This window comes from Nematolebias whitei, chromosome 14 (assembly GCF_014905685.2).
Source record: "Nematolebias whitei isolate Nwh7 chromosome 14, NemWhi1, whole genome shotgun sequence".
Lineage (NCBI taxonomy): Eukaryota > Metazoa > Chordata > Actinopteri > Cyprinodontiformes > Rivulidae > Nematolebias > Nematolebias whitei.
The window spans coordinates 2315621-2328120 of record NC_056511.1 but is presented as its reverse complement, the minus strand read 5'-3'; the positions used below and the strand labels follow the sequence as shown (position 1 = coordinate 2328120).

The window sequence follows — 12500 nt, the reverse complement described above, 5'->3', positions numbered from 1 at the left end:
TGAACTAATCCATTCCACTTGAGTAATAGGAGAACAGTCAAACCACTAAAAGTCCACTCCGGGTTTTCCTGGTTACAACTCACCACACAGCATGCAGTGTCTCCCCGAGGCCGCCTGGCTTGTCAGGACGCTCATGTCTTCTGGGTTTTTTGTCGATGGGGCAGGGGGAGAAGGAGAGACACCTTTACGTTGTGTGCTAGCTTAGCACTACGTTAGTGCTGGCAGCTGTGGATCTGCGGTAAAGTCTTCCCCGGATTTGGAAACGTAACTCTCACTCACATCCAGAGTCTGGATCACAACAACCTTTACGGCTGGACTGTGTCTGCGCCGTTGTAAATAACCCCTGTTTGAATGTAAATAACACACAAAAAGCAACATTTCACCTAGATATCTTTATTTTGATCCCACACTTTTAAAGCATGTTTCTCACCAAGTTTGTGGAACTTCATCTGAGATGTTTAAAAGACGTTTCAACTTTAATGCACTTCAACACACAGTGTCAGGTCAGCACTTCATAAACTACTAAAAATCTAAAGGATGTTTCTCTGTTTAACGATGGACAATTCATTTCAGAGGACCTAACTCGATCTTGTTAGATCTAGTGGTGATGTTAATTATTATGTATTTATTGTTATTATTATGTTTATCATTATTTAATTTACCTACAAACACATGGAGTGTGGACGTGCATTACAGCTGATATTTCTTTATAAGCCCACAACTTATTGTCCTCAGACTTGTTGAGAAACATCCTTTAGAAGAGCAGTGTTGAAGCGGTAACGTTCATTTAATCATCCTATCAACACAAACAGTACCGACCTGACACTGTGCGTTAAAGTTAAAATATCTTTAAAACCCACAGGTTACTTTCCACAAACTTGGTAAGAAACATGCTTTAAATGTGTGGAAACAAAGTAACGAAAACTATGTGAAATTTTGCTGTTTTGTGCGTTATTCACTTTTAAACAGGGGTCATACACAACAGTGCAGATACAGTCCAGCTGTAAAGGTTGTTGTAATCGAGCACTTGGATTTGAACAAGATTAAGGTTTATGAATCCAGGGAAGACTTTACCGCAGTGTTGTTGACCGGGTTTGCTGGGGTTAGGATGCGTGAGAGAAACGGAGCATGTTCTATTCACACAAGGAGAACTGTTGGTCAGGTTACTTCTTGTTGCTCTCTAAAATAGCTATTGAATCAAGTGTTTACTTATGGAGGTAAAACTAGATGTTAAACAATGTTTAAAATACACCAGAATGCAGGAAATGACATCTACTTTATGAAAAATTTCTGGGGGAGTACCCCCAGACCCCCCACCAGTGTGTCCCCCCCACATTACAAATGCTTCTGACAACATTGAGCACAGATCTCAGAAATGAGGGTGTTGCTGCTCCGGTCATTTGTGGTGAATATAGAGATGAGTTGAAAGGCAAAGCTCGGGGTTTACTGGTCTGTCTCCAAACCTCACCTGTGGTCATGAGGTTTGGATCATGATCCAGTTGATCTAAGTGGATGAAATGAGCTTCCTTCTTGGGAATTTTTTTGTAAACAAAATTAAAAAAAAGCTAATATTTTTAAAAGTTTAAAGTAACAACAGTCAAGAGTCACAGCACATGTTTTCTAAATGAACATTTTAATATTTGATTGCAAGTTTTTGTCCTGATTTTTGTAACAAACACAAATTTTTGTCTAATAACAGACAAAGTTTGTTTTTTTAAATTTATCAGTTCTCAGTGGTTTGGATCCTTTCAGACGTGGTGCTGGACTCACTGTTCTGTACTTGCAGGTCCGTCTGGAGGGTCTGACGGGTCACGTCCAGTTTGATGAACGAGGTCATCGCACCAACTACACCCTGAGTGTGATGGAGCTCAGCCACCTCGGACCCAGGAAGGTGCTTGTTATCTAAAATCATCAGATTCCTACCAGAAGTTTGGTGCACGGCCGCTCTCAGCCCCCAAGACAAAACTAGTCAGCAGGTTTCGACTCAGTCAGCTCCTTCCAGTAATTAGCTCCCTCTACTCTGATTAAAGCTGCGATCATCAGTAAAATCAGCATTTCGCTCAGCGTGGAAACCTGCAGACTCTCAGCTTTCTGTCCAACTCCTTTAAACAGCACGGAGGAACTCACTGAGTCTTCCCTGTTAAGGAAAATAATTGTTGCTCGATTTGTTGTTTGTAGGACGGGGTGCAAAGATCCAGGTTTTAAATAAGAGTCGATAAAACCAGGCGAGTCCAAACGGTAGAAAATAATGATGGAGCAAAGAGTCTTTACGCAGAGGAAATGAAGAACCTCTGTTGAACGGTCCACACTGAAGGCAAACCTCTGTCAGGATGCAGGACTTGGTTTGTTGACTTGGTTCTTGTGTGAACGCCCAGAGGCAGCTCCCAACAGCTGCAACAGCTGGACGTCTGCAGCTGAAGACGTTTTGTTTCCAATCAGGGGAGATTTGCAAGTTACAAACTAGAGAGTTGGAGTTTTTAGCTGATACCAGAATTATTTTTTTGTGACTATCTCAGACTTCAAGGCTTAAACAAAAACATCAGAGCTGCTGCACAGGACCTCGTTGTTTGTGTCCATGGTCAACTGTCCACGTCCAGCCATCACTGTGCGGGAGGTGGGGGACACCCTGGACAGGTCTCCAGTCCATCACAGGGACACCTGGACAGGTCTCTAGTCCATCACAGGGACACTTGGGACAATAGAGTCACCAGTCAGTCTAACATGCATGTTTTTGGCCTGTGGGAGGAAAACAGAGTAAACCCACGCAGCACGGAGAGAACATGCAGACTCCACCCAGAAAGGTCTCTGGCTGGGATTTGACCAGAATGACCTGCTCGCTGAAAGGCAGCAGCTCTACCAGCTGCACCACCGTGCCGCCAAAACAAGTCTGTAGTTAAAATAAAATACACAAGCCCAAACAAACTGTTCCACAGTTTTAGCGACTGCAGAATCGCCTCGCCTCTTTATTTGACTTTGGATCTTCGCGCCTCTAAGACAAACGGGTCGTTGTAACGATGCTGCTCTGTGCCTAGATTGGTTACTGGAATCAGAGGAGAGGCTACGTGAACACGGCCATCTACAGACCCCTGCAGGAGGAGTTCTTTGGTCTGCTCAACAGAACCTACATCGTCACCACTATCCTGGTAAGAACTCAACACCTGTGACTTTATCCACTCAGGTCAGGTGTAAACATGTGTGACAGGACGCAGTGGTTCAGTTCTGGGGTCACCTGCAGTCTTACAATCATGATTTGTAGCATTTTCAATCTATTTTAATTTTTTTATAAATATATATTTGAGATTTGAGTTTTTGTCTTTCCTCCAACTAAAAAAATAAAAATAAACCCATTTAGTAAAGACAACTGTGACTGATTTTTTTTGTTTGGTTTTGCTTAAAAACAAGAAGCAAAATCAATTCTATAAAACATTTAATAAACTATTTTTTTGTATTTTGCTTTTGTTTCCTTAAATTATCAGATAAATGTTCAGTTATGATGTGAAAAGCTCGTTTCTGAAGTCCCCAGCAGACTGCCTTGATCCACTTTTATAGGTGCTATTTGTACGAGTGAGTTTGTGGCAGGACTGATGAAGTCTTTCAGATGACAGTCGAAACGTTTCAACCAAGAATCGATCCAGATGACCTGACTTAACTTTTAATGATTTATTTACCTGGATGACTGAGCTTACATCAGGACATTCAGTTATAACACTTTGTTTCATTTTGCATAGATAGAAAAAACAAGTACATGCTGCCATCTAGTGACTAAAACTGCAAATTGCAGCCAACTGAACATGATTTACCCAATTATAACAAGAATGATGAAAGGTTTGCTTCAAAAACAGGGTTTGGTTTGTCCCTTACGAGCTACTGTAGTAAAGGAAGTGAAATGAACAGATATAAAGAAAAGATGTTCATCAAAACATCAGCAAAGACATCGCTCCTGAATTAGGAAAAGGTACTTAGAGGAGGAGAAATGTCCTTGTTGAATAAACATTGTTTCTAAAGTTAAAAAGATAAAAGTTTCAAGAAAATTAAAACAGAACTAATATTCTCCTTGTGCACTCCAACAGGAAGCTCCGTACATGATGCTGAAGAAGAACCACGACCAGTTTGTGGGAAATGAGAAGTACGAAGGTTACTGCGCCGAACTCGCCTCCGAGATTGCCAAGCACGTCGGCTTCACCTACCGGCTTGAGCTGGTGGGCGACACCAAGTACGGTGCCCGAGACCCTGACACCAAGATGTGGAATGGGATGGTGGGGGAACTGGTGTATGGGGTGAGTTGGACCACAGCCTGGATGGCATCGTAAGACCAAGACCTCCTGTGTTTAGTGACTGCTCGTTTTTCTGTCCTCCTGCAGAAGGCCAACATGGCCATTGCTCCACTGACCATCACTTTGGTTCGAGAGCAGGTGATTGACTTCACCAAACCCTTCATGTCTCTGGGAATCTCCATCATGATCAAGAAGCCCACCAAGTCCAAACCAGGTGTCTTCTCCTTCCTGGACCCGCTGGCCTACGAGATCTGGATGTGCATTGTCTTCGCCTACATCGGAGTCAGCGTGGTGCTCTTCCTGGTGCGCTGATGGGGCTTGGTGCTGAGGGGGTGTTAGAAGTAACAAATAGAGCTGGGCGATATGACCCCAAGTTATCACATTTGAAAATTATATTATTTAATCTCAGTATTCATGTTTATTCATCACTGTGGTCTAATGCAGTGATGAACTGTGACTCAGATATGTTAATCCTTTGACCCACTGATAAAATATTTAAACTTTGTTCCATGATCCAGTCTAACAGCAGGACAAAGATAACTTTCTTCTGACCAGTCCCTCATTGACACTTAATGAAAACTGGCCAGATCATAAACTGAATATCAATCAAACACTCATTCAACTAAATCAGCTCTCATACACCCAGTGCACACACTGAACACCCAACATCAAATTTAGAACAGAAATGACTTATTAATGACCATCAATCTACATAGGTAATGTAGGTCAGATCATCCCAGATGCATCCATACATTTCTATGCTGATGACACAGTTGTTTACTCTGAATGCTAGAAAACACCTTGTATCTGTGACTTTCCTTCCCTCCATTGATTACGGTGACATTATTTACATGAACGCTCCTACAAGAACCCTGCAGATGTTGGATGCTGCAGATGTTGGATGCTGTCTATCATAGTGCACTAAGATTCATAACTGGCTGTGATTATCGTACCCACCACTGCTCCCAGTATTCACTGGTTAACTGGTCACCATTAACTTCACACAGACTCTCCCACTGGTACATTTTCATCTTTAAATCACTTCTTGGTCTGCTGCCTTCATACATCTCCTCCTACATGTCTCTGTGTGAGTGCAGCTACAGCGTGCGCTCTCAGGACATCATTACCTGCAGTGTTCCCTCAGTGAGGACTGAACTAGACAAAAGGACCTTCTCCTACTCCGCTCCTGTTTCCTGGAATATCTTGTAAAAAGATCTGAAGCTCTCGACCTTTGACCTCTCTAAGTGGCTTCAAACATCTAAGTTCCTGCAAAACCCAACACAGACATGTTCCTGTTTTTAGTTTTCTACATCTATATCTACATCTAGCTGTTTTGGTTTCATTTTTTAACACCACTTTCTTTCACTTGTTGTTCTCAGTTTGTATACATCCTTTATTGTTGTCCATTGTTGTCATCACTCTTTGTTAAAATCAGGTCTCCCTTGTAAATGAGTCCCCGAGGCTCAATGGGACTAACCTGTATAAATAAAGGTTGAATGAATGAATGAATGAATGAATGAATGAATGAATGAATGAATGAATGAATGAATGAATGAATGAATGAATGAATGAAAGAATGAATGAAAGAATGAATGACTTATGTTGAAAATAAATACAGTGCGTTCTGACCAGGAGCTTCATAAAATGACTGACGTTAAAGTGAAATGAAAACTTGGACAGGCTACGAGACAGAAACACTTTGCTTATTTATCGTCTCTGGACTCTCTTTAGGAGCTATGATGCATTTAAAGGAACCAAGAAAAACAACTCAATTCAGTTCAGTTCAGTCATTTATTGTTTTCTACCTGCATAATATCAGTAAAATTATATATTTCCGAATAGAATAGAATAGAATAGAATACAGTAACTTTATAGTCGTTGAAGATGGTTCAACTAAATTATGTTTTAAGTGTCATCAAATGCATACATGAAAAAAATAGCAATTCAACTATTGTGTTACAAAATAATAGTTTTGTTGCATCTTAGAACCAATGTCAGCCCTTTATTTTGAAACTTTTTTCACATTTACATGTAAGCATGTTACATCAAAAGGCAGCTAATTATACAGTTATCACTTTATTGTTGACTCTATAATGAAGCCATCGTTGCTCAATGCTTTTTGAAGGTGAGTCGCTTTAGTCCCTACGAGTGGCAGGGAGAGGCGTCTGATGATGAAGATGAAACCATCCCATCCTCCTCCTCTCGACGAGCTCCGCCCACTTCATCTCCTGAGGACCCTCACTCTCCAGGTATTTTATCATCGTTGAAGTCTGGCGTACTTTGCGTTCTTCTTTGTTTATTTTTCTGAAACAAAAAGAAAAAATGTTCATGGGTTAAGGTTCTAAAACATTTTTTTTCTGTCAGGCTTCGCTCAGGTTCAGAACCAGAACCAGCAGAAAGATAAGGAGGCTCCTGAACATACCAACGATTTTGGGATCTTTAACTCTCTCTGGTTCTCCCTGGGGGCCTTCATGCAGCAGGGCTGCGACATCTCCCCGAGGTAAGGGATGGATGTCACTCGATACAAGCACATCTGAACCTTTCACAACAGAACCATGGCTCCTCATTAAACCTGATATTCAGTGACAAACTGTGACTTTAAGACCAAGGCCTTCAGTGGGGACGTTATATTGAAACAACTAGAGCCCGACTGATATGTAAATTCTGGCTATACCTGGCTAACATTTTTTAACTCTGTCCACCCCAAGAATCTCAGTAAACAGCTACTTTAAAACCTGTTTGAACTCTTCAAGTCTTGAAACAGTCTTCCCAATGTGCTGTCACTTTTTCTGTCCTCCACTATTCATCATAAAGTTATCAAGTGTGTTACAAAATATAAATTAAACAAAGAAACGCCCTTCACTGTTCATTACAGTCAGTCACATATGGTGAAGGTCTGATGAGTACTGACCACAGCAGAGTTTATTTTTCTTTGGAGAGAAGTAAAGATTTCAGACAGACGATGCATTTCATTTAGGATGACAAAAACAATGTTAGTGATATATTTTACTTCTTCGTTAGATTGTTCTGGATAAAGATTTACAAGGCAATAGCCTATGCTAGCTTATCTAAATATTAGCTTGCTAACTTGACAGGTATGCAGTTAATGACAAGTGGATTGGAGGATTGAAGATAACTTATTATTTTGGATTTATTTTACAGATCAGTTAAAATAAACTTACCGTGCTCTGTTCAGCAAAATTTGCCGCACAGTGTTGCTCCTTTCTTCGACCGTGCTGAAAGTGAAACTTAAGTGAACAGCCATGACTTGAAAGTTGTCTTCATGCACCCTCTGCTGGATACATTGTAAAATTACACCTTTTGCAACTAAGGACATGGCTTGTTCCCAGTGTTTAGATTGGCACATAATGAGACTCTTATCACCGATATGTTCCCAAACACCTATACCGGCCTGAAATATCAGCCCTACAGATACACCGGTCAGGCTCCAGCAAAAAGTTATTTAATGGTAACATCAAAGACACTATGGAGTTGCCGTTTGACTAAACTACTTTACTTTAAGTTCCACAAAGCAGAAACTTTATGAACATGAAGTGTTTTAAACATTTTTTTACATGAGGTACACACTTTAGAGTCCCTAACATCAACCTGCTGTCGATAACAGACCGGTTCTGTGTTGTCAACCCAACCCTGAACAGACCGACCCACCTGAACACAACCTGGAAAAGTCCACCCATTTCTGTCCCAAGGTGAACCCGTCAGCCAACCTGGCTCTCAGTCTCTTGCATTCAGGACAACTTGTAATTTCACAGAAACCCACAGAACTTAGTGTCTGTCAGGTTTAGTCACAAATTGAAACTAAATAAAACTATAATATAATAATAATTTATTATTTATTTACATTTTTTAATAGGAAAAGATTAAAAGAAATCGGGCCTGGCTCAGCATTTTTGCTGTTTTACAGCAGATTCCTGTGTAATATTTAAAATGATTGATTTAAATCTAAATGGGATATTTAATCTTCATTTTTTTTAAACAAACTACATCTTCAGTTTGGTCTTTTGAAGTTATAGGTTATGATTAAATGGTAAAAAAAATAAAAACGTGCAGGGCCTTCCCGAAGGCTCAGAGTCCCGTGGTGTGGTCCCACCCACTCTACATCAGCATCGTGATTGGTTAATGTTCCTGTCAGTCACTAAACAAACTCCTCCTGCAGAGACTCTGCCTGAGCTCAGCCTTCGCGCCGGACACTGAAGTCCTGACCAATCAGAAGGAACCTTCAAACATGTTTCTGCCCGGAGACCCACATTTTAAATAATCTGATTGGATAATTATACTTTCACAATTTAAAAAAAAGATTGCCCAACTGCAAAGTAGTTTAGATAAAATTAGAGAAATTGGAAACATTTTAAGAGCAACAAAACTGAAAATGTTTATTTTATTTAAACAAATCTCTAAATGTAACTTTTCAAATGTACTGAATTCTGAGGCCTTCTCTGAAAGTGTAGAAGGCCCTGAGGGCTGCTCATATGACATGTTTTACACATGTAGACTCACATATTATCGTGAAACATGTGATGCTGGGTGACGTTCTGCCCTGTTTGTTGTATGTTACAGCCGTGTTCAGACCCGAGGCACTTTCTGTTCTGGTTCTGCTGCCCTCTGTCAGTTTCATCATGGTGCATGCGTGTTCACAGTTACATCAGGGTGCGTTTGTGCATTTTTCTGTAAAAATAAAAAGCCCTGCTGTGTATTTATGGGCTTCTTTTTTATTGTGTTGCTTCAGTGCAGGGACTCATTCTGACGAGTAAACGCCGTATACAAAGTTACCAAGCGGTAGAATCACGGTGCTTTGTTTTCTTCAGTATTCTTAGAAACAGCTGTTTCTCAGAGAGCCGATAAAATGAATCATGGCTTTTCTTCTTAGTCACGTTGGAATAATTTTGTTTCCTGACCGTGGCTCCACCAGTGCAGCAGCTCAGATCCTTGCTCGAGCCAATAAAGAAGCTGGACGTTAATGGGAGCTTGTTTTTGTCCGAGCTTGTGAAACTAGAGCCCCAGAAGTGTAACAATGTCCACACTCTGTCCCTTTGATCCCAGTGATGGCGTCCCACAGGGTCTGAAAGCTGCAGGACATTCTGGAGACACTCAGGAGACATCCTACGATTCACCAACTACGAAACACCTTCTGACTTGTTTTCTGTAAATTCATTTGAAATTATTGAAGCTCACAGATTGCAGTTGTGTAGACTTGTTCAGAAGAGGACGTTACGTATTTAATCAAGTCATGTCTTAGTCCACTAAACAAAGTGTCCAGTGTGTCCAGTGGTTGCAGCGTCCCTCATCAACAGCAGGATGTGCTCGGGTCCCACTCTGCCTCTGACTGGTGCAACTTGTTGCCTTTAATTGTTGGAGTGGTTGATGTTTTGGGTCATCTCTTTTAGTCAACACGGATAACACTGAGTAACTAGATCTGTGGGACCAACTCACGGCCTTCAGGGGTTTTCAGTGTTAAAGCAGCTTTAGTTCAGCGCAGTGGTTCTTAAAGTTGGTGTCACGCCTCGCTGTGGGTTGTGATGGTTTGTGCACGGAGAGACATACAAAGGTGGTCACAAATTCATAGTACAATGGTTGTTCAGAGTGTTTTTTGTCATATTTCCCTGTCTAATGGACTTTAATGGATTATTAGTAAGGTTGTTATACTTTACTCACTTACAGATGGTGTTGCAAGTCTGTGCTGTAAATTATTTTGTGGGTCAAAGTTGAAAAGTTTGGAAACCACTGGTCTAGCACAGTTCTGTTTCCAGACAGTGTTGTATTTGATCTGGTAATTGAAGGGCCATGCAGTGAGTTAAACAGGAGTATAACCCTCTACCATCCTGTAACATAACATCCCATCATTTCTTAGAACGACACAAATGGTTTAAGTTGTCATTCTGTCACAAAACATGATTCACTTGAGAATTATTACAAACAGAAGAGCCTACGACACATCACTTTGTTCTGGTTGGTTGATTTAACGAATGCATTAAAGTCTGTAACTAGCATTTTATTTTGAAAATGTTTGATAAATTCAAAAACTGAGCACAAAGTTTACATACAGTCTTTAAAATGTGAGCAGGTCTGGATCTAACACAGAGCCTTGAGGTGCACCATAAGTTCAGATTGTTGGTTCAAAATCTTTACTGTACACTTCTTCATGTGTAAAAGTGGTTATTTGTCTTTGTTCAACAGAAACGCAGGTTAATTTAATCTCTCTCAGATTCTGTTATGTTTGTTTTCATTGAAAGTAGCATGGATCCTGAGGCACAGAGGGACAACGTGCATCGGTAGTGTGAGGCTTTCTGAACTGTACCGCAGTTATTGTTCTCTTCCCGTCCTTCTCATCAGGTCTCTCTCTGGTCGAATAGTCGGAGGAGTTTGGTGGTTTTTCACCCTCATCATCATCTCGTCCTACACAGCCAACCTGGCAGCCTTCCTCACTGTGGAAAGGATGGTTTCCCCCATAGAGAGCGCAGAAGACCTGGCCAAGCAGACCGAGATCGCCTACGGCACGCTGGACGGTGGCTCCACCAAAGAGTTCTTCAGGGTGAGCTCAGATGTCAACTTTAATCTTTAATACGTCATTTTTGTTTGAATGATCATGAAGCGTATTGTGATCCATTTTTCTTCTGTACATTTTTCGGTGCGATTCTCGTCCCGTAGCTTTCAGCTATTTCAGCAAATCATGAATCAAAACGTTCGGCTCTTTCAGGACAATCCTGCTACAACTTTTGTTATTGGTGCAACTTTAGCTGTTTGAAATATTTAGCCTTTTCAGTCTTTTTTTTCTCATGCAAACTGAATTGAGCTATTTTTCCATCCTCCATATCGTTAGATGTGTTTACAGTCTTTTACTGCTCCTTTCACATTTTGTTCTGCTTCAGCTTCTTTCAGCTTCCGTCTGCAAATTTTTACTTTTTATCAGCTACTTTCAGCTACTTTCAGCTATTTTTCCAGCTGTTTTGGACTTCTTTCTGCTAACTACAACATTTTTGGCTTCTTTTAACTTCTTTCTGCTAATTTCGGCTTGTTATGCTCCTTTTAGCTTATTTATGCAAGTTTCAGATTTTTCTGCTACTGTATTTCAGCTAATATTTAGCTATTTATGCTAATTTTAGCTTTTTCAGCTAATTCTAAATTTGTTGCACGTATTTCAACTTTTTTCAGCCTAACTCAGCAAAAATGTGCTCTCTCCACTTCCTTCTAATAAGTGCAGTTTCTCTCTGCTTTTTTTAGCTACTTTTTTAAGCTAATTTAAACTTTTTTCACATAATTTCTATTTTGTTGTGCTCATTTCTTATTTCAGCCTAATTGGGCAAACGTGTTCTTTTTGCTTTTTTATGCTAAATTCAGCTTGTTGTACCTGTTCAGCTACCTTTTGTTTGTTTTGGGGTTTTTTTAGCATTTTTTAAGCAAATTTTAGCTGTTTTCAGATAAATTCAAGTTTTTTGTTGTCATTGTTGCTACCTCCAGCCTAATTAACTTATTTCTGTTAATGTCAGCTTGTTGTTCTCTTTAAAGCTTATTTCTGATCGTTTCAGCTTTTTCTACTAATTCAGCTACTATTTAGCTGTTTTGTGTTAATTTTAGCTTTTTCAGCTAGTTACACAATTTTTTAAAATCCCTTCAGCTCCTTCCACTTCCTTCTAGTAGCTAAGCTTCTTCCTGTCTTTTCAGCTACTTTTCAGCCTTTTTATTTAGGGGGGTGGGTAATTTCAGCTCTTTTAGCTTATTTCCTACTTTTTGTGCTCATTTCTGCTCATTTAAACCTAACTCAGCAAATACAAGTTATTTCTGCTTCATTCTGCTGACTTAGGCTTGTTCTTCCATTTCAGCATGTTTTTAGCTGATTTCAGCTGTTTTCAGCAATTAGCATCACAATAAGTTTTCGCAGGAACTTAAATTTCTCAGTTTTATTTTAAAGGTTCTCAGATTTGGGTTGTTTTTGCTGAAACCAGTAAAAAGTTCATTGATAGTTAATGAGGCAGTTTATCGTGAGACGTACAGACGTTGTTCAGCACGGAGCTCGCTCTCATGTTTGTGCTGTTTCAACTGGTGGGACGATTGTACAAAGTTTACTTCTGAAAGCTTTGTCAGCCATGTTTTTAGATTTGTCAGCCATGTTTTTACATTTGTCAGCCATGTTTTTAGATTTGTCAGCCATGTTTTTACATTTGTCAGCCATGTTTTTAGATTTGTCAGCCATGTTTTTAGATTCGTCAG

At 40.2% G+C, this 12500-nt stretch overlaps 1 protein-coding gene and 1 pseudogene across 1 annotated transcript in view; one reads left to right on the top strand and one right to left on the bottom strand.

Moving 5' to 3' along the window:
- The window catches only part of LOC119420771, a 261041-nt pseudogene that overhangs the window by 146589 nt on the left and 101952 nt on the right, over window positions 1–12500 (bottom strand).
- The window catches only part of gria1b (glutamate receptor, ionotropic, AMPA 1b), a 79862-nt gene that overhangs the window by 47100 nt on the left and 20262 nt on the right, over window positions 1–12500 (top strand). Inside the window, exons 8-14 of the mRNA XM_037687758.1 lie at window positions 1787–1891; window positions 3033–3143; window positions 4071–4277; window positions 4362–4577; window positions 6400–6523; window positions 6639–6774; window positions 10626–10824. Of these exons, the coding sequence (XP_037543686.1) occupies window positions 1787–1891; window positions 3033–3143; window positions 4071–4277; window positions 4362–4577; window positions 6400–6523; window positions 6639–6774; window positions 10626–10824 (1098 nt within the window). The remainder of the gene's footprint in view (window positions 1–1786; window positions 1892–3032; window positions 3144–4070; window positions 4278–4361; window positions 4578–6399; window positions 6524–6638; window positions 6775–10625; window positions 10825–12500) is intronic.